The 23,440-nt window shown below is 28.3% G+C and overlaps 2 protein-coding genes across 3 annotated transcripts in view; one reads left to right on the top strand and one right to left on the bottom strand.

The window, feature by feature from the left end:
- Positions 1-9,355, top strand: Gorab (Golgin, RAB6 interacting). Its single transcript, XM_016052395.4, has 6 exons — positions 1-238; positions 1,859-2,087; positions 2,993-3,115; positions 4,186-4,326; positions 6,156-6,363; positions 7,981-9,355. The coding sequence occupies exons 1-6, from the start codon at positions 157-159 to the stop codon at positions 8,137-8,139; spliced, it is 942 nt and encodes a 313-aa protein (XP_015907881.1). The 5' UTR covers positions 1-156; the 3' UTR covers positions 8,140-9,355.
- Positions 9,356-13,400: 4,045 nt separating this feature from the next.
- Positions 13,401-23,440, bottom strand: part of LOC107439717 (uncharacterized) — a 44,023-nt gene continuing 33,983 nt past the window's right edge. The window contains exons 7-10 of one of the 2 annotated variants that reach the window (XM_087158596.1): positions 22,478-22,662; positions 17,851-18,085; positions 16,906-16,923; positions 13,401-13,751 (exon numbers count right to left, since the gene is read on the bottom strand). In XM_087158596.1, the coding sequence (XP_087014722.1) occupies positions 13,570-13,751; positions 16,906-16,923; positions 17,851-18,085; positions 22,478-22,662 (620 nt within the window). In that variant the 3' untranslated portion in view covers positions 13,401-13,569. The remainder of the gene's footprint in view (positions 13,752-16,905; positions 16,924-17,850; positions 18,086-22,477; positions 22,663-23,440) is intronic. The other variant, XM_087158597.1, reaches the window with a different exon arrangement.

Here is a 23,440-nt window from a genome sequence, read left to right as displayed (position 1 = left end):
AAAAGTAGTATCATGTCAGTGCTAAATCAAAACAACACGTATAATGAACTCTGCAGAAGCTTTTCAAAATAGGGAGTTTGAAAATTAAAACTGGCCGTGGGTATTATAGTATATCCATTACGACTAATTAGAATGCTTAATAATTTTCTTTGAAATATGGCTTCTAAGAAATGGGCTGGTTTTACTGATGAAGATATCGAGAAAATGAAATTGAATCCAATATTCTCCGAAAATAGTAGTATGTATTTGTTTTTAAGTGTATTACTTAATTTGGTACTTACTTTATAAATTTTCTGTTTAAATATTGACGTAATATTTTTAATATGAATATTTAATATCCCTGATTGGGTTGAATGAAAAATGTTGTAGTTGTGGATATCTAATATTTTATTTTATTTTAGTACTTCATAATCAGACGCTTTTTTACGAAGTTTTTTGTGGACAATTGGGGGATATTTCTGTGTCGGGATCTGTCGCTCTAACTAGTAGATTTTAAACTTGCAAATCTTTTTAAAAAAAATATGTAGATGTTTGTCCGGGGGGTAGTTACGAGTTATAATCATTCTAGTTGGTCCCTTTCTGTGGTATTTCCTTTTAGATTCTCTAGGGCCGCTCCCCGGAAATTGTCAAGATTCAGCAATTATTCTGCCACCTATCACGATACCACAGTGTATGTAAACATGTCCTTTGTACTACCTGTGCCAAAATTGTAATAAGTTTTACAACTTCCGAACAGCAGCCCCGGAAAAACTTTAAAAGGAAAATAATATTCCAGTCGGTGAGTTAAAACTGAGATACATATATGTTTATGTAAGATACCTTTATGTTTATGTATATATATAATAACTAAAACACAGTGTAGCAGAAAAGAGTGTCATTTGGTTTTTGATTCATGTTTTTTTATCTATGTTTATAACCATAGTTATGACACAAAATAGCATATTTCATCTTAAATTTGACGTTACGCATTCTCTGTATTCTAATTATTCATTTAAGTTTACTTTTTTAAAAATTTGTTTATAAATATTAATAATCGAGTAAATAGACGTGCAGATATGTTTACAGACAGGTAATATCTTATACTTACTGATCCGTTGGACCAGTGATTAGATTTTCTTAATTTTTATCCCTTTCGGTGAAATTTTTCTTATTTTTACCATTTAATGTTTTACCTGACCTTACTCTTCATACATTTTTTAACTGTATTTTTGACACTTTTGTTTTTGGTTAATTTTACTCTTTTAGATGTTTTAAGCGCTTTTGACTTGTTTTTAAGAGTTCTGGTTCTCTTCAAGATCCCTTTGATCTTTTATTTTAATCCGGACACTTGGACTGGTTGCTGTTCCGGGGCCTTTCCCTTCCATGGAGAACTTTTGGCCATTGGTGATCTCTTTCGTGATAGCCCAACACTTTGATGTCTTGATCCAAAATTTTATATTTACTTTCACTATAAATCCCTTTTGGAATTATTATGATTGATTTTAAATCTCATTGGGGAGGCTGAACTCTCTGTTCTTAGGCGGCTTATTTTGCTTTCATTTATCCATTTCCTATTTTTTACTTTCCTACATGGTTTGAAATACTTGATTTATTGTTTTAAATTGCACGTCATCTATATTGTGATGTTTTCTAATGTGTATCAATCTTTGTTAGTTTTAATTTTACTTAACTGTAATTTTGTAGCGTTTAGTTCTAACGTGGATACAGGTCAAACACTTATCCGAAAACTTCTCTGGGGGCAGGGCGGTCACTATTAATTTTAATTTTTATTCCTTTTTCTATTTTAAATATTTAGGATGTTGTTTTTTATTTATTTATATATTCTTATACTGATAATAGAATTTTTTTTTGTTGATAGCTTTAGATGAAGCAAGTTTAAATGCACTAAAACTGGCTTCTGCCATTAAGGATGTTTCTGAAGAAGAAGTAGCTCTTAAGAACAGCCCTACTTCCTGTAAACTGCCCAGGGATACTTGGAAAGTAAATAAAAGTGATAATTCTTCGTCATCTAATGACTGTACCTGCAATCACATTGGTTACACTACTGAATACCATGAAATGGCATCTAATTACGATGAAGCGCCCAAGTAAGCCAATTTAATATTTTAAATGCTATGTGATTTCTTAATGACTTTTAAAGCCTTAGTCATCATGCATAACGTTTTAAGGGCATCAAAGTGCTTATTTTTGTTTTTTTAAAATCCCTTAAAGTTGTTTTTTTTTTCATGGCATGTTTTTAAAAATTGCTTAATTTTTTCTTTTTCAAAAATCAGATTTTTTTTTCTTTACCATGTCGAGTTTCACTACGTATTATGCAAAAGCATGGTTTTCACATTGTTCCATTCAATATTTTCACAAATTGTTCAACTATTCAATCTATTTCAGCCGGCGTACCGTCAGTCTGTAACGTATGATAGCGCCAATCATGTTACATGTTTGATGAAATGCTTGGGAGTCCGCATGTGCGTCTACTGAGCTGGATTCGGTGAAATTATTGCACTCTCATGTGCGACTCTGCTGAATTTTGCAAAATATTCTCAATTTCAAACTTCATTTTCCACCCTCTGAAGTCGAACCGAAAAATCTCTCAATCTATTTATGGTGGCTACTATAATCCAGATTAGAGTTCTTTGGCAGAAATTAGATGTTTTATCATGCTCATGTAAAGTCTTTGAAAATTATTTTGCCTTTTGTTAATGTATATAGTGAGTAAAAATATTTTTGAGTGTACTATTCGAACTAACAAAGTACTTTAAAGTTGCTTATTTTTTGTTGAAAAATATGGCTACGCACCCTGCTTAGTTGTATTTTATTAAAAACTAATCTTTTTACTTAATGATGTTCAAAAGTTCAGTTTAATCTTGTCAATTAAATTCTTCAGTTAATCAATATTTTTAACTCCTATTTGAAAGAGCTCATGGTATTTTTATTTATTTTATATCACAATGTCTTATACATTAATCTGACATTAAATTTTTTCTTTTTTTTTTAGTGATGAAAGCATCAGGTTTCCTACTGATTGCCAGGATTTAGAAGCATTTGAGTTAAGACAAAAGCACATTGAAGCTGAGAATGCCCGGAGAAGAGCTCTCATCAGCAAGGCCATCACTGATAAGTGTGTTATTTAGTTGTGAGGAATGATGACAATCATTACTTATTGAAAAAAAAAAAATAGTTCTCAATCATTAACTGTCAATACTATTTAAAGCTTTTTTGATTCTGTAATACACTTGCATTCTATTTCGAATTTAATACAATTTATCTGGGTAACTGTGCACCTGGAAAGTCATGAGAAATCATGGACAATTATGTATTTCGGTATTGAACAAAATTTGTAATGAAATGTCAAGATTTTAACTGTTTTTTTATTTAAAAAAAAACTCATGGAAAGTCAAGAATTTAGGTTGCCGAAAATCTAATTTTTTAAATGGAATTTACCCCCCCCCCCATTTCACGGTGTCTATATCTGAATTGGTAACAAAATCCCCACTCACAGTCATAGTTTATTAAAATATAAAATGTTTTTATCATGTTCTTTAAAAATTATGTTCTTTCGAAAAATGAAAGAAAAAACATCATTTTTAGAGCAAATTATCTTTTAAATTTCTATGATTTCAGAATTTTGGTTATTATTTATTTATTTTATTTTATCAATTTAAAATAGTAGTTGTAACAAGCCAGTCATTGGTGATTTTTTATTTCCGAAATTAGAACAGAAAAATCAGGAGTATTTCTTTCCTTTTCGATGAATATGAAAAGTTTCTTTAGAATATAATTCTGCTGTAAAAAAGAAGAAAAAAATATTTGCTTTTGTATTATTTTATTTGTATTATTGCTTCAACTCTTTCTTTACTCTGTTTTTTTAAATTTAAAATCTACAAATATGAAGATGTAGAGTATAACAGAATTGGTTATACCTATAATTTCAATTAATGTTATTATAATACTTTTTTAAATTTATTGTTGTGTTTTTGTCAGAAAAAATAGTAACTTCGTTAAGTCGTGAAAAATGTTTGGAATTAGTTGGGGAAAGTCGTGAATTTGAAAGTCTTAAATGTAGCAGATACCCTGTTTACGCACCCTTTCTTTTAGGGCATTTTATTTTAAATAAAATGGCTAATTTTAATTTGTGTGCTGAATTATGAACATAGCTCCACGTGTTTCTTATTCCATTTTCTATTTTAGAAAAGAAAAGACCCAAGCTGAAGCAATAAAGTTGTCACATATTACTGATGAATTAAATCGCCTCGATAACATTCTAAGTTCCGACATCGTCATTTTACGTGACTACATCGAAAAAGCCAGCAGAGAATTTTCTCAAGCTGAGTATGTATTATATATAGAATTATTTTAATAATATTTATACCATACTTTTAATGGTAACTAATTTTAATAATTTTATTCTTTGCTTTCACTGGAGATTTGGAGTAAGTTTTAATGCACCTTATTTTATATAACAATTTTGTTTAATCAGATAATTGTGCAATGTGATCATTAAGTGATGATTAATATATTTCTTAATTTTAAACTTATTTGGGTTTTTTTTTTAGAAATTTTTCCTAAAGTACGGATTGTTATCTTTTACCTTTTACTATTATACATATAACTTTTTAGAAAAATATGAGTTTTTATTAAATTATTTATTATTAAAATTTGCAATCTTTAAAAATTTACAATTATATAAAAAATTTACAATCTTTGGAAGAGAAGCATCTAGCTATTTATTCAACATATCAATATTTATTTTTCGTTTATAACATAAAAAAGCCATGTTTACCAAGTCTCCTGTATTTTACGACTATCTCCTGTTTACCTGCATATTTTCAAATTTCTTCATATTTGTTGAAGAAATTTGAAAAAATAAATTGGTGATAAAATATCCACTTCTGGCAAAAATACTTCTCTTATTCCTCAACGGATATGCTAATGCCAGTACTATTGTATGTTGAGTGTTAATTGTTTAAGTTGAGCTGTGGTGGCTCAGGGGATAGAGCATTTGCCCTCCGAAATGAGGTAAACACAGGTTTGAATCCCAGAGATGACTGGTCAATATGCATTCCGCATTGGACTTTCGCCGACCACAGTGCTGACATGAAATATCCTCAGTGGTAGGTGGATCATGGGTTAGAGTCTCCTTGTCCTCTGGTTAACCGTGGGAGGTTTTTGTGGTTTTCCTCTCCGTGTAACTCAGATGCGGGTTAGTTCCATCAAAAAGTCCTCCTCTAAGGCACATTTCTCCCAATACTTGATCCAGGATCTCCCTTGTCTTCTGGATTGGGTTCAAAATTACAATGCTACAGAACTGAACACAAGTAGTGGTAAACCCAAAATTGGGTTGGTTAGTACAATCTCCTTTATTTTATTTCTCTAATGTTGGCTGATATCCCAAGCTAACAGCTATTAAAGTATCGTCTATACTTGTGACTCTTGAATAAATTAATAGCATTGTAAAACTTTTGTGTCAAAACAAATTCTAATTATACCTTGCATACTTCCAAATGAATATTTGATGGCGTTTCTGTAAACCTAGCTTTAGCTCAATACTTTTTTTTTTTTGAGACATGCAAAATTGATATTAGAAACATGGCACTCTCATTTTTTTTAAAATTCCTACTATTATTTCACACTCTCCCTATATTTGAACAAAAAAATAGCGCATTGAACTGTAGCTGAAAATAGCTGTATTTATAGCTAAAAAAAATAGTTTATTGTGCACATTTGATTATTTTATACTCGCTGTGTCAGATAAATTTAATAAAGAACATTACGTGGTAGCCCGTGTGGTCCACGTCACCAAATTTATACTTTTATAGTTGTCTCATAATACACGCCTTTTTTTCTTCTTCAATTCCTACAATTAGTTCACACTCTCCCTACTTATAGTATATTTACGTATCTTTTTCAAATGTTCAATCGTTAAATAAAATACTTTTTATTCATCCATTCAAGTTCAAATACATTTTTTTTAAACATGACACTCGATGTTAATACTGTTTTTTCAAATATTAATTCATTCATTAAATTTAAATAATTAATCTTAGTTTTATATGGGAGAAAAAATTTTAATTATTTAATAAAAAGTAACTAAAATTAAAAAAATTCTTTGTTGACTTTTAAGTAACTTGTTTATATGTAATTCTTTGTGTGTGTTGTAGGAAGAGATACCTAAAAGCAGAGAAAGAGTTCATTGAAGCCAAATTTTTCTTATTTGAAAAAATGCAAAGGAAAGAACAGTTGACTGAACATCTTTGTGCAATTATCGAACAAAACGAGAACAGGAAAGCTAGTAAGCTGGTAGAGCTTATGAAACAACTCGAAATGGAAACGGTTGTTGAAGATTTTGAAATGCCCGAAATGAAGCCGGTAAAGCAATTACATAACTTAATTCTTTCTTTTTACCTATTGAAATAAGCATTTTTATTCTTGTCTGATAAGCAGGTTGTTGATGATAAATGCATTTTCGGTAGATTTTTCTTCTTCATTAGTACAGTATTATTTACAATTTGGTATTTTCGGGATTAAATTGATGTTTCTCAGCATATTTCTGCACTATCTTCTTGCTATTTTTACTTAGTAACCGAAATAAATAAATAAAATAAATTTTTCTATTTAAACGACTTTCGATACACAAGAGCTTTATATGGCCTAGTGTAATATTTTTCAAAATAATTAGTATTGCCTCAATGCCAGGAGAAAACTTCTTTGCAGGCATTTATATGATTAAAAGGTCATAATATAATCAGAATATCAAGTGCTCCTTCACTGGAAAATTTTGTATTTATTCACTGGTAGGAAGTGTTCCTTTACTTGGTTATTGAACTACTTATTATTTGAACCCCAAAAATCTTAAAACATTACTTTATAGTTTCCCCTGCATTTTTTTTTATATAACCATTTAGCAAAAATTACAGATTTATGATTTTTTTAAGAGACCATTTAATTGTTCATTCACTTGCCCGTTTACTCTGGTTGGTTATACTTTTATAATTGAGGCACGCTGGTTCAGTGGTTCAAGGCACTGATCTGTCATTGCGAAGGACCTGGTGGTTCACTCAGCTTGTCTTGGATGTAAAGGCGGTCTATTGCTGACTATGTTGCCACATTCATGCCATTGGTCTCAAAAGTTAGGAACCTTAATCTCCATGACTCACAAAGGGCAGGAATACTTTATTTTAATAATTACTCGTCATACCTTTCTTTACATATTACACTTTCTCTATTTATTTATTTTAATAATCACCATAAATATCCCAGTTTTAAGTACAGTCGGACTTCTATTTAACGAACTTCCATTTGGTGAATTTCCCTATTTTATGATTTTTTTTTCAAGGAGCCAAGAACATTTTGGAAAATTTCTTCATAAAATAACTTCCAAATAGTGAAGTGAACTTTTCTTTGAGATCCACTTTCCCTATTTCCTAAAATAATTTAGATCATTTTAAACTTGTGAACGCATTTTATGGGGTAAATGACCTTGAATTGATTTTTGATGCCATTTAACTTTTAAGAGAAGGCAGTTAAATCCCTTTCCCTTTTAGTTTGCATTTCAAACGAAAAACTAAGACAAAATGAACGGATTTTCTCAATAGCAATTATGCTTATGAAACGCATGTGGTATGTTTAAAATTACTTTTATTATAAATGCGGCTATAATTGTATACATAAATTTAGCTTTTTTTTATTGAAAATGTATGTAGCATGATAGTGTAACACTGGATAATGTTTTGCTTTATTCTTGCTTTCCTTGCAGATTTCTTTTATGGTTAAAATTTATAAAATAAATAGTAGATACTCATTTGCAAAATAAAGGTGTATCAATTGCTATTTTAATTATGTCTAGTGTTTATGAATTTAAAACCTGTTTCGTGTTGTTTAAGTATTTCAAAATGTGATTTTCTATTTCACGAACTTATTATCTGGATTTAGTGACTTTGTTAAATAGAGGTCCGACTGTATTTTCATTTTTGTTTATTCAAACAGATTCTTTCAAAGTATTGTGTTGCAAATGAGGAAGTCTATCGTTCCTGTCAAACATTTAAACCTTCTTTGAAGAATTCTGTTCAGGAATTTAAAAACAATCGAACTGACGATTCTAAAGATGAAGCATCTGATGAAGGATCTCAACCCGAAGCTTCATAAATGTTTTGAGCTGGCTCAAAATATCTTTTCTAAACATACAAATTATAATTTCTTTTGGGTTTGTGTGCGATTTTCAAGCATTGTTAACTATATTTTTGTTGCATTTTCTTTTAAAGTGTATTTGTTTTCTCACATTTTGTGATGTACCTGATTCTATTGTTATTTGTGAATGAAATCTTTTTTTATATTTTTTATTAGCTGCTGCTAAAAACTTTTACTGTTAAAATATCTTTTATTTTACAATGTTTCATGATTTAAGTAGCTTTTGGCAAAACAAATTTATTTAATCTGATAGAAATCTCATAAGTTTAATTTATTTATTTTTTTAAATTTCTTTTTTTTTAATCCAGTTTCTAATTATGAATTAAAGTATTTATATAAAACAATTAATATTTATTGTTTTATTTTTAAAGTCAATACAGAACAATTAAAGATAAGATTTGCATAAATTTAGAATACTAACTTATCATTAATGATGCTAAAAATTATTATATTGATATTTTAAGTAGATTTAATTTACATATATTTAATAAAATTTAGTTTAAATATATTTGATCTGACAAAAATCTCATAAGTTTATTTTATTTATTTATTTTTTAAATTTCTTTTTTAAAGTCCAGTTTCTAATTATGAACTAAACCATTTATTTATTAATTGTTTTATTTTTAAGGTAGATATCAAACAATTAAAGTTAATATTTGCATAAATTTGGAATACTAACTTATCATTAATGATGCTAAAAATTATTATATTGATATTTTTAGTGGATAAAATTTAGTTTAAATATATTTGATTTGACAGAAATCTCATAAATTTATTTTTTTTAAAATTCATTTTTTAAAATCCAGTTTTTATTATAAATTAAACTATTTATTTAAGCTTTTTATTGATTAATTGTTTTATTTTCAAATAGATACAGAACAATTAAAGATAAGATTTGCATAGATTTGGAATACTAACTTATCATTAATGATGCTGAAAATTATTATATTGATATTTTTAGTCGATAAAATTTAGCTTAAATATAATGGTTATACAAATATTAAAATGAGGATTAGACTAAAATGAAGTAAAATATGAAACTATGTATAGATATTAAAATTTTTCATTTTAGTACATGCTCCCTAAAAAGTACTTAATTATAGTCTTAGAATTAAGTGCCTTATTAATTTTTTTCAAGCTGAAACATCCTTTTATTTCTTTGAAAACCTTACAATTTTTTTTATTTTTATTTCTCAAGGCCTTAAATTTCATTTTGACTTGGCCAGCTTACTATTCTTTATGCAAATGAATTCTTGTAAACTATCCAGTACAATCGGATTGTTTACAATGGATTTGATAATTGAATAATTTGCAATTCTTGTAAATTATCCAATATCAACAATTATAACATAATTATTATCAGATCTTGTTAAATATTTATTTCAGTATGTTCAAGAACCAGACACTTTTTACAATTATTGATTGATTTATTATTGATCCATTTAATAATTATTGATTTGTCTCTTTGTTCTGATTTAAAAATGATTGATTTCAATGTACAACTCGTTTTCCAGACTGTTGAACTGAAAGATTGCTGTCTACTACATTATTTTTGTATAAAAATGTTACTGTTAACTATGAATTGAGGTTAATATAGCCATAATCTAAAATTATTTGATTTGAGAAAACTTGAATTTGTTTTTAAATTTTAATTAAAAATGGGTATGAGAGACTAATTGATACTCGTTATTTTATTAATGTAACAGTATACTATAAAACTTATTATATATTGATCTGTTATCTGCATTATAGTGAATTGTTAAGTGTACCATTAATAAAATTGTACTGGTAACTATCAAAACTCTCTGTTCTAACGAGAATAATCTTTTTTCTTGTTTGCTAATGTCCTGATTTTTTTCGTTGACACAAAATGAGCAGACTTAAATAAAATGAAAAACTTTCTACAATCTTTTATTAAATTTTATAACTGATTTCAATCCTTTTGTCATCACCTCTTTTTATCAGATTAGTTTAAAAAGGTTTTTTCTATCAGTTTTTTTTTTTTTTTTTTTTTTTTTACAGATTGAAAACTTTGAGAAAATATTTTTGATTAGTTTTATTGTTTATTTTTTATAAAAGTTTAAAAACCCATGTAACTTTTTAAAAAAAAAGTGATATTAACTGCAAAAGAAATTTTAATCATATCTGCTTACACAATTTCAGGACTTTTTTTTTTTTGATGTGAGAAAACAATTAAGCTATATCCTTCACAAAAAAAATTGTGTGATGAAGAAAATATTATAAAGTACAAAATAGAGATAAAATATGAACAAATCAATAGGTGCAGAAAATATATTTAATTTTGCTTTGTAACAGTTTTAATGACTTCCAAATGAAATACGAAAATAAAAATGATGGAATAACTACACAATAATAATGGTGTCCCTTTATTTGGAATTTTGTAGTAACAGTATCATAGTATTTAATTGCATAGTATCTTTATAAAAGGTTTAAAATAATTAAAACTATTCTTTCATAAATTGTAAATTGAAACAAATAAAATTTAATATGAATTATAAATGAAAATTGAAAAATTCTAGAACTTCAAGCACTGTAGCATATATTTTGATATATTAACAATAGCCAATTCAAATATTAAGCAGTTTTTTTTTTTTAACAACCTTTTCAGATTAATACACATAAAAATTTCAGTTTCTGAACAGAATGCTTTTCAGCAAATCATAGATTATTTTATTTTATTAAAAAACAATAAATAGTTTATGAACACAAAAAGGTTCAATATACAAGTATTTCCTTCTGTATAAATTAAACTCTTATCTCTTTTATCCACTTAAAAAAAATACAACTTTTATCATTCCATATTAAAATTCTTATTTAAATCAACAATGATTTGAGTGCAAAAATTATCATAATCGGGACAAAATGGGAATAACCAATATGCGGAGAAAATAAATAATGTTTTCATAAATGTTCTTGCAAATAGAATTCTTTTTGCTACAGTTTTGGAGTTATTCATTTAAGTCAAAGCTTATACCTGCGACAGTAAAGATAATATAGTTTTCAAGATTAGAAAAAGGAACACAATTGAGAAGAACAATGATCAGAAATTGAAACTAAAGAAATATTCAATTTTTGAATAATTAAAGGTAAACATTTGTGGTATCCAACAAATTACTCAAGATTTAAAAACACATTTGATACAGTTCTGGTGGCTTGAGAGGACTCCATACCGCAGAAGAAAATTTGGGCCGCAAATTCTCTTACATTAATAACATAAAATTTAAAGTATAGAAAAAGTGAGTTCAGACAAGCGTAGAGTAAGCCATGAAGTATTAAATACTAGTGCAAATACTGAAGAGAAAATTTTAAAATATACAGATGAAAATAAATTACGAGATAATAGCTTAGTATTACGCAATGGAGTTATCTTGTAATAATTTGTTTGCATCTTAATATTTTGAAGTATTTTTTTCAGCAATTGAAACATCATGACTTACTCTAGGTTTGCCTGAACTTGCTTTTTCTTCACTTTAAACTAGTAATGAAGGAGAAAGAAAATTTGCGATAAAAATTTTCTTTCACAGTATGGCGTCCTTTTAATAAATAAACACTCTATACATTTTGGCTAGTCAAAAAATGTTTCACTAATCATGTAAATTATAAGCATAAGTTTTTTTCAATTAAAAACATTAAAAATTTTTTTAAATAATTTGGTCTGCAGCCATATATGATATTAAAATATCACGCTGAAATAAATACACAAGAATTTGAACATTTTTAACAGAAAACCTTGACAATGGATGGGGATGTTACAACATAACAAAAGTAAAAAAAATAAAGCAATTGCAATGTTTTCATAACGTGAATACAAGAAAGATAAAAGAATCCAGTAAATTTTAGTATTCCACAGGTAGGGAATGCTAGACATTATACAAAAACATTGCTATATTAACGAATGAAAATTTAAATAAACAGCAATATTTGTGACTCGTAAAAACTCAACTATGTCATAATTTTTAATAGTAAATATATATACCAGCAGAAGTATTATAAGGCAGGTCATGCACTCAGAGAGGCAAGGGGTAAGTTAGAAACATTAATAAAATTCTTAAATATTTTTGTAAAAAATTTTATAAGATTTTATTATTATAATTTTTTTTCTTTTCTTTTATTAACACTCACATACATGCATATATATACATATTGCTGATAATGTAGGGACATTTTATTAGCAAATTTATGTGCGAATTTTAATAAAATAAGTCGAAAGAGACCTTGAGCAAAAGTAACCTGAAAAAGTATCTCCTACTTAGGACCAAAATTTTATAAATAGCAAAAAATATAAAAGGGGGGAAATTATGCAAACAAATTGCACAGTTGATTTCTTTATACTTAGTTAATTGGTGAAAACTGAATTAAGGATATTGTTATATTTTTTATTAAATACGTTAGTGAAATTACGAAAAAGGTTGTTCAAATTAACCTTGGTTAACGGCACATAATAATTATAGTGACATTGAATATAGATACAGGGGTCTGTCTAGGTTTTTCTGAAAATTAAAAATTATATTCATAACTGCCAACACAGATAGAATGAAATCCAATAGATTTTACGAAATAATATAAATTTCATGAGAATTGTTGCAAAATATACTAAATATTTTGCACAAAGGGAATTTTATAGAAATAGAAAAACTGCAATATTTTCCAGTTATGATTTCACATTAGATGGTCTTCAAATGTAATGCATTATGTTTGTACATAATTTTGAATAGTAATTTAATTCAAAGATAAGTAACTGAATTTTGTTAATGAGGCTCGCTTTATTAGTGACAATTAAATATTCAAGCAAGCAATAATCTCAATAGGGATTTTTTTTTAAATGAAACTACTTAATGTTAGCGAATTTTCTAAAATGCATAAAAACCAGGAGAATTTTTATTAAACCAGGACAAACTGGCAAAATCCAGTAGAGTTGGCAGCTAAGTATATTAAAAAATCAACACAAAAAAATAAATTTATTGTTTCTTACAGGATACAAAAATAAAATTTTAATAAAAAGTATTTTGTGAAACTACTGTTTTTCCTAAAGTTGAATTTGTGAAGGTAACGGCAGTAAATTTGGCCCGGACAGACCCCCGAGATATTTTTAAATAGTATAAAAAATATGTCCACTAAAATAGTTATCATTACTTACCATAGAAACTATAAATGAAACATCCAAACTTAAATGAATTAATTCAATAAATTAATAAACATTTTATCACACCAACAAAGATTGTTTTATAATTATATGATACACAAACAGCATATGACTTTTATGATTCACTTTACATTATATATACAAAAATAATAGATATATAAAAATAGAAAATATCTATTAAAAAACTTTTTTTCATCAAAATGGGATTATATTTCATATTATCCCTAATAAAATGGGATATCTATAGGAGGAAGATCACAGGAATTGTCACTATCTACAGTAAGGGTGGTATTAAAATTGTTCTTTTCAATATGAAATCCGGGATCGGTAGACACATCCGAGTCGGAACCTACAGTCACCACGTTGATGTCGCGTTTCTGAATGATGGATGTTGGTTCACCTGGCTCTAAAAAATAAATAAAATATTAATGATACAATAAAAGATAAATAATTTACTAGCCCCGCGGCAGAATCGCGGTGACAATGTCGCAGAACGTTACAGAGTTCTTGCAGAAAGATTTTTCGTTTGATAAGTAAAAAAAAAAATTTACCTATATTTATTTTTTTGACAGAAATTTACCTATAATATTTGAATCGCGCATTTAGATAATGACTTTTTTACATGTTCAATATACACCAGTAGTATCGTAAATCGATGTAATGTTTCGATTGTATTTTCGTCAGTTATTGATGTTGATTTTCATGCGGATTTTAAATATTTCGATAGACAACATGGAAAATTCGAATCGTGCATTCGAGTATTTACTTTTTAAGGCAATAATTCTATCGAATTTGATCAGTTACTGCTATTGACTTCTCCATAGTTTTTAAATCTGATATTTTCTATACGATATTATTTATGACAACAGCTTAATCCTGAAACAAAACACGAGTTTGAGGTGCCCGAATTTCACGATAATTATTTCTTATTGTGATGTTTATTTACAAAATGGGAAGAAAATAATTTGTGTGTCCCCCCCCCCCCCTCCAAAAAATGTGAGATATAATATTAGAGTAAAAATTACATGTTCAATTAAAAAACATTATATATATTTTTTTTGTTGTAAAAACAGCGCTTTTGTTATTCTAAATAAGTACAATATATTTTTGTTATTATTAAAACTATCTCGCAGAAAGATATTAGCGCTAGACGGTTTTGTCGCAGATAGCTAGAAAAAATTCTGCCACAAGGTCTACTATTATGACAGGTTTCCAAGTCAAGGTGTGTAGCCAAATTGTTCAACAAAAAATAAGCACTTTTCAAGCACTCAGAAAATATTTTTAAGCACTTAAAAAAAATATCATAATTAGGCAGGGTTGGAAAGTTTTCGACAATTGACGGTTTTATCTTGCTTTAACCGTCATAAAAAAAAAACTTATGGCATTGTTTTTTACATTTGTCAAATATCATGAAACTTGGAATAATGTAAAACGAATGGAAATTTTTGTATGCTACAGTCTGACAATATGCCGAAATAGATTGAATTAATTGTGAAAGCGTTGAATAGAACAATGTGAACTGTGTCGTTTTGCATAATTCGTAGTGAAAATCAACATGGTAAAGGAAGAACCTCATTTCGAAAAAGGAAAAATTAAGCACTTTTTAAAAACACCCAATGGAAAAGGAAAAAGCACCTTTAAGGGCTTTTAAAAAACGAAAATCAAAAATAAGCACCTTTAAGCACTTTTTAAAAACGCTACGCACCCTACAAGTCACTGATAATGTTAAAGATTCAAAAACAGTATACTTATAATGACTAAATAACTAACATTCTATTATTGCAAAAACAAAAAAAATTCTTACAGGCAGGGTAGCTGCTACATATTAGATTTTCAAAACCATGACTCATTCCAAGAATTTTTAATGACTTACCGAAGTTACTATTTTTCTCCCTCAAAAAGACAACAATAAACTTAATGATTCTCCTTTATCCGCTCAAGCACACAGCATTAGCCTTTAACCACTGTATATCATTTCTGGCCACTCTCAATGCCCGTTGGGCAGAATCATGGGCAACATGACGACATTGTTGCAGAACGCAATTGAGCTCTTGCAGAAAGGCTAAAGGATTTTTCTTTTCAGGGATAAAACATTTTTCTGTCATTTAACCATGCAATATTATATAACCGGGTTCGCCGTTATTCAGATTTTCCGCATAAAAATATTTTGTCCTTTGTCTGGATTTTTGTGGGTGTCCAGAACATCCTAATCTATAAGGGGCCAATTTTACAGAAAATAGAACAAAATGGGGTTATTTATATTTTCTTCAACTTAAATTGGCATAGTCTATATAAGTTTTTTTTAATTTTATTTAAAAGTACAAAAAAAACTAATATTGAAAATTTTTTCATATTTCTCAGTAATTTATTTTCATTTATTTATTTATTGTATATGACCTTGAAAATAATATTCTTTTATATCAAAAATTTGTGAATTTCAATGCCTATTTCCAAATATCAATTTTTATAATATTTTTGTTAGCTTTGTTAAACTATTTTCGATTTATTTATTTTTATAAAATTAGTAAATATCCTTTTTTCAGTTAAGATTACAGAAATGATTTTAAAAAAATGTACTACTGTGATAAAAACGAAAAGTATTAACTTATAATATTCAAACTCGGTCAGCTATTTTTAATATAATATACTTTAGTACCCTACCAAAGGAATTTATTGTACACAAATTAGGCGGCCCACAATAATTAAGTATGTATATATTTCAAAATGCATTAAAATGAACTTATAATAACTTCTAGGTCATTTATATTAGGGATAATAATAAAGGTTAATTAGTTTCCCCGTGGCAGAATTGTGGTAACATTGTCGTAGAACGATACAGAATTCTTGCAGAAAGTAATATTTGGTAACATTTGACACGTAATATTTGAATTGTGCATTTAGATAAGAATTTTTCGACGCGCACAATTAACAGCGCTAGTATTTCAAATTGATGTAATGTTTCAATTGTATTTTTGGCAGTTATTGATTTCTCCATAGTTCTCAAATCCGATATTTTTTACACAATATTATTTATTACAATAACCTAATTTCGAGAAGGGAGTCCGATTTGCGTGATTTTGTTGTCGACCTTTTTTTCAGCAATTACTACTAAGGATTTCATGATTTTTAAACGTGATGATAATTTACAAAATGCCAAAGCAGGGCTCAGTTGAGCCATTGTATTCAGTTGCCTCATTGACTTTTGACGAGCATTACTCCATCAGGAAAAACAAGTCTTGGAGGGTCCCTTCATCCTATGATTGGTATTGGCAGATGATTGGTATTGATCCTGGGGGCTCCATTGGCCTTTCCTGCAATAGAGCCGACCAGACAGCGCTGTCGAGATTTGCCAGCGGCCACCTGAAGAGTGGCTTCTTTAGCAATGGCAATAGGGTTTTCCCGGTTTGTGCAAAGTGCATCCCGGGAGCACATTCTGGCTTGTCTTCGCATTTCTAATGAGTCTTTCGCGACAGACCCTTTGCTTGCCCTGGATTTTTTGAGAGTGTATGGACTCATGGATAATGTCTAGCTCTTAAAAGTTGAAAATTAGGTAAACTTACTCAGCATTTTTGCAGCAGCTATAATATGAAAAATTGAAAAGTATTAAAATTCTTAGTATGAATTTCAAATAACGAAAATCTAAAAACTACTATATTACTATACTCCGTTTCACCTCAAGTTGGCACTGGAGAGAAAGGCAGGTAAACCAGATTGCAACCATTGTCGTGGTAACTGGGTTGCTCTAAGACAGTTGGGGTATGAAGTAACAAAAAGGGAGAAAAAGTGGCTAATACTGGCATTTAAAAAAAACAAAGCACTGATTTTTTCTCTCTTTTTTACCAGAATCTTCCTCAAACTTTGAGCAAAATACAGAAAAGAACAAGATTTTTTTTCCAGCATTCCTAATAATTGATTTGTGATACTAATTGTAAACTGATTTCTTATTATAATTTTTAAATATCAGATATCCTTATTATGACTTTTAAAAAATAGACTTTTTTATGAATATTTTTTAACTAAGCGAAACTTATTTTAAATGAAACAAAATTATATTTAAAAAGATAATTTTTTAATTAAATCTAAGTTAAAAAATATATATATTATACACAGATGCACGTAAATACTTTACTTCAGATACTTATTATTTGTATGCAACCTTTTCTTATTTTACAAATTCATAAATTTCAATTAAGGCAATATAGGCAAGATATCATTGATCATGAAAAAGATCATATGTATGTTTTATAATATTTACTGTTCTTTTTTTATATAAAGAAACCATATTTTTTTCTGTAAAGTTTTCGCTATTGTAAAATTAATTTGTTTATACACATTTCTTACTATACCACATATATTTATATTTGTACGCACATTTAAACTGTAATTAATTCAAAAATAAAGAAGAACTACTTTTCAAAGGCGTAGTATTACATTTCTTGAAGTGCTAACTTGAAGTGAAACGAAGTATAACTGCTACAAATAAAAACTTCTGAACTAAATATTACCTTCAGCAGTTGGAGTGGCAGGATTTGTGGATGGCAAGTTGTCATCATCATATTCTGCATTTGCATCATCTTGTTCCCTTTTGTCATTTGCATCATCTTGTTCACTTTCGTTGTCTGCTTCTTCTTGTTCACTTACATCATCAGCATTTGCTTCTTCTTGTTCACTTCCCTCTTCTACGTTTGCTTCTTCTTCACTTCCTACAGATTCTTGTTGTGCAGCATATTTTTCAATAAGCTTATGAAATAAAGAAGCAACTAAGTCAAAAATACACAATTGATAAATTCTTATCTATAAATCAACACACTACAAAAATTGTATCAATGCTTAGACAAGGTGCATATCCAGATTTTTCAACAAAAAATAAGCACCTTTTAAGTTTTTTTTAAGCAGTCAAAAAGTACTTTTAAGCACTTTTTTTAAAAAAAATCATAATTAGGATCTGTGCAGTAATACAAATTATTTTTTTCTATAGTTAAAAGTTCTTAACTTATGAACATAAAATCAATAAAATTCAAAAACATTTTCACAAACTTCACATAATCATGATATAATAACTAGTTTCTGATAAAAATTGCAGAGAAAATTGTGAAAATCATGTATTTTTTGTTATTTAGAACGACAACTGACATAGCAAAGAAAAAAAATCTCTTTTCAAAAGATAGAAAATTAAGCACTTTTTACAAACCCCGAATAAAAAAAAAGCACCTTCAAGAGCGTTTAAAAATGCAAATAAAAAATAAGCACCTTTAACCTCATCGAGAGAGTCGAGTCATATATGCATTTTCAGGGTGGCGAAAATCACAGTAAGAAAGATAAAACTGTAGCCTATTTATTTTTATTGCAGTTGGTTTGTGGGTGGGGTGATAATAGTTTCCGTTATTAATATCACCAAGACGTAGTTCAAATTAAAAAGCATATAGTTACACTTTAAACAAACATAAATTGTATGCATTAGATTTAAAGTGAAAGCAAAAATAAGGTTGTTAAATTAGCCATGCCGAAACTTAAGCTATCACTTTTTATTTTTTTCCACCCTGTTTCTGATTCTATATGAATATATTTATGACTCGCCCATCCCAAAAAGGTGAAGCACTTTTTAAAAACGTAACGCACCCTGTTAGATCAAAATTAGAAAAAAATTTGTCTGGAATTTCTGTTATCAAATTAAAGGAACACTATGTTCAACTATCTTACTCAAGTACTAGTTAGAGCAAATTAAATATTTAAACTAACTAAAAACAATAAAATAAATCAAATATCTAACTTAAATAGACAAAAATAATTTTGCTTTTATCAAACTAAAAATCTAGGGAGTATCATTTTTGCAACAAATTTATTATCACCATCCTTTTATCCACCCCTGTTTTTCAATAGTCCTTTTTTTTTTCCAGTCTGATGAAAAAAAAGATTTATTTTTTCTTTTTCAGTTTACATTAAAAATGTATTTTTTAAAATTTATAATTATCTTATTTTTAGTTATCTGTCAGTCAGTTGTTCACGGAAAGTCATAAAATTTTTGATTGGTGATAAAAATGGCAAAACACTTTTGCTAGCAATAGTAACTTGTACTGACACAGAGCTCCGTAGAACTGAAAATTATAATTTTTAGTTATTAGCCAGTGGATTCTAATAATTGAGTAACACCCCTGTAGCAGAATTTTTTTAGGCCTTCTGCAACATATCTTTCCAATACTAATATCTTTCTACAGGATATTTAAGAATAACAAAGATATTTGTTACTAATTTAAAGTAATAAAAGCGTTAATTTCAACAAAAAATTTTTTTTTTAAATAAATAAATAAAAAAAAAAATTTTATCAAATAAAATTATTTTTTTAATTGAATATGTGATATTTTCTTAATTCTAATATTAAGGGCGATATTGTTGCATTTCGTAGAGAGATAACACATTAATTATTTCCTTTCTTGCATTTTGTAATTGATCATCACATTAAAAAAAAAAAAAATAATGAAATCTGTAACAGTAACTACCGGGGAAAAAAAAAAAAAGATCGACGACGAAATCACACGAATCGGACTCTACAGAAAGGGGTTACTAAATGCGTATTTTAATTTCGAGATTCAATTGTTGCAATAAATAATATCGGATTTTTAAAGCTATGAGGAAATCAGATCTAATAACTGCATGAAAAAATAGACTGAAAATAACTATATAAAAGAAAACCAAATTTTTTACTTCATTATTTTTTATTTTTCATTATTCCCAAATGACGATAGGAAAATCATGAGCATTTTATTCCTCACTTCGATGGGCGAGAAAGGCATCTTTTGAATACAATTGTCAAAAGATAAAAATCTTTCGAAAATTTCTGCAGACAAGAAAAGCAAAATTTTCTATTTCCAAAAGGAAAACTCTTTCTGCAAGAACTCGGGAACGTTCTGTGACCAAGTCGCTGTGTCAAGAGGGTAGCCACTTTTTCCTCCAACTGAAATGAGTTGGTAAAAAATATCGATAGGTCCTGTTCATATAATAGCCACTTTTTTTGTCTTTTTGCTAGGATTGTTGTTGTTGTCTTATGCCACTTGTCAAACTGACAAGCCTACTTTTAAGGCAAAAAGGTGCACTTCTTCTTGTTTTCCAGTAGCACCATAATGTTCACTTGTTAGGATTAAATTATATTGTTTTACAAAAATTTCATATCAGAAATAATAAGTTAATTCAACAATATGTATAGATTAAAAATATTATATAAAATATCACATTTAAAATCTTGTGAACTATTCAACCGATTTCATTAAAATTTTATATTTACTATTTTAAGGTTATGTAAAAATTGTATGCAGTTTTTAATTTTTCGATTGTCATCAAATAAAGTAATAAAACACAGCAAATAAATATTGAAAATTATTTTAAATGTATTATTTTTGCCTAAAAGAACTTAATAATAACTTTCGTCTGCCCTCTTGAATAAACTATTGCGGTTATCCCTTATATTTTGATGAATCTGATTTTGTTCAATGCTAATTTCAGAAAAAGGTTAAAGCAGAGTTGGCAAGATTTAGTAGAGAATGGATAAAACCTTCCTGTTCAAAACTCTTTTATGCAAATTATGTCACAATTTTTAAAAAATATTGGTAAAAATAAAAGGTTAACTTTTGAACAAGAAACAAAATGGAGACAATTTTTTGTTTTTATCAAAGTTTATTATTATTTTTAATGTTGTATTATTTATCCTTAGGCAAAAACATAATTTATCAGTATTAAAAGCATATTTATTCATATTTAAAGGTATTCACTTTTGTTATTCAATGAATTGTGCAGCTTCAAAAGTTATAAATCTTTTCCTATTACATTATTTTCCTTTAATAAGTTAAAGTAAATTGGATAAAAAGTATCAAATATTTATTAATATATGTACTTATTATGTGTACAATGGTTACAAATCTAGAATTTTTACTTTTTAACAATGTTCAAGATTTTGGACAGTTTAAGACAGTAAAACACAGGTGCCCTGTCCAAATACAGTTTAATATGTTTAAAACCCCAAATCTGGGTTAAAGTGGCAGTATCAATTTTTTAGTAAACGCTCCCCAGTTGCAATGCTCATGGAAGTAAATAGCCTTGTTAAAGATTTATACAGGGTGTGTAGCCAAATATTTCAACAAAAAATAAGTACCTTTTAAGTACTTTTTAAGCACTCAGAAAATATTTTTAAGCACTATATACATTAACAAAATGCAAAATAATTTTCAAAGACTTTACATGAACATGATAAACTAACTAGTTTCTGACAAAGAACTATTTTCTTGATTATATTAGCAGGGGTCTGTCTAGGTTTTTCAGAGAGGTACCTATTTTGTGAAAATTTAGACATAATTTGTGAAAAATTAAAAATTATATTAAAAAATCAACACAAAAATATGTATTTATCGTTTCTTAAGGGATACAAAAATAAAATTTTAAGAAAAAGTATTTTGTGAAACTACCGTTTTTCCTAAAATTGAATTTGTGAAACTACCGTTTTTCCTAAAGTTGACTTTTGTGAAGGTACCGCTAAACGGTAGTAAATTCGGCCTGGACAGACCCCTGATTAGCCATTAGAAAAAGATCGAGAGATTTTACGGTTTGATATCAGAGGGTGGAAAATGAAGCCTGAAATTGAGAATATCTTGCAAAATGCAGCAGAGGTGCACATGAGAGATTGAACCCTGCTCAGTAGACGCACATGCTGACCCACAAGTATTTCATCAAACATGTAACATGATTAGCGCTTTCATACGCAATGGACTGACGGTACTCTGAAATAGATTATGGTTGAATGAATTTTGAAAATGTTGAATAGAACAATGTGAAAAGCACGTTTTGGTATAATACGTGGCAAAAATCGACATGGTAAAGAAAAAAATTTCATTTTTGATAAGATAAAATAAAGCACTTTTTAAAAACACCCAATGAAAAGAGTACCTTTAAGGGTTGTTTAAGAACAAAAATCGAAAATAAGCACCTTTAAGCACTTTTTAAAAAAGCTATGCACCATGTGCACACTTTCCTAATTAGCCTTAGAGCAGCTGGCTGATTGTAATAAGCCTAAACTATACCACGCAGATAAAAAAAAGGCTCATTTAAGGGTCTTCAGCATAAATATTTATTATAAAATAGACATACTTCTTTGAGCTTTTGTTCTCCTTGAATCACACTATTTGTTAGTTTCATCTTTAATTCTTCATCTCCTTCAGCAGGATCTTCTTCCAATTTAACATCATCTGTTAAGTAACAACCAAAATTATACTCTTCGTCCTTTCTTCGCCTCTTTTTCAATTCATTACCAACTTCTTCAAATATATCACGAGCTGCAAAACAAAGGGTGAGACATTCACTGGATTGCCCTAACGTACGTCACAAATTGTAGACAGGATGTAAGTAAAAACAAGCATGGAGAAAAAACAATAACATGATATAAGACTTTTGTAGACAAATCATAACCAATGCTAAAACCAATAATCACCAAACCATCGGACCCGAGTAGGGACATTTTCGGTAGATCAAATTAACACTCCAGTGACCTTGATTTCGCCACTAAGCTGATAAACCAAACGCAATATTTTTTTTCCGAATAAAATTGATAGTTCTTTAGGTTAGTAATTCACAATGGGATTTAAAAATGGTGCAGTATCTCAGAATCTATGCAAGTTTGGCGACCATTGTTTCAAATATATAGATAAAAAAATTAGATTTCATTTCGCTCAGTAAATTTAATTTTCCTCTGTTAGAGAGCGGTAAAAACTTTGATTTCCGATGAAATAGCAATAAAATTTGCGTCCATTGATCACAGTTGAAATGTGAGTTTTCGCATTACAGATAGTCTACACTTAATTTACAGATCTTAGTCTACAGATAGTTGACACTTAATTCCCTCCCTGAGATGAAGAATTCGGTTTGTATTGATCAAAAAGTGACTGACATTTACACTATTATGAAACATAGAGCTTTTAAATTTTTCAGAAAATGGGTTAGAAAAAAAAGGAAGGCCAGAAAAAAATTTACTTTATTTAAATAATTTAACAAACAGGATGCAAAGTGAAATCCTTCAACAAAAAATAAGCGCCTTTTAATTACTTTACAAGCACT

This window comes from Parasteatoda tepidariorum, chromosome 3, assembly GCF_982258835.1.
Source record: "Parasteatoda tepidariorum strain Cologne lab strain chromosome 3, Ptep-v5.0, whole genome shotgun sequence".
NCBI lineage: Eukaryota > Metazoa > Arthropoda > Arachnida > Araneae > Theridiidae > Parasteatoda > Parasteatoda tepidariorum.
The sequence above is the reverse complement of the archived record's forward strand: the minus strand, read 5'-3'. Positions and strand labels throughout refer to the sequence as shown.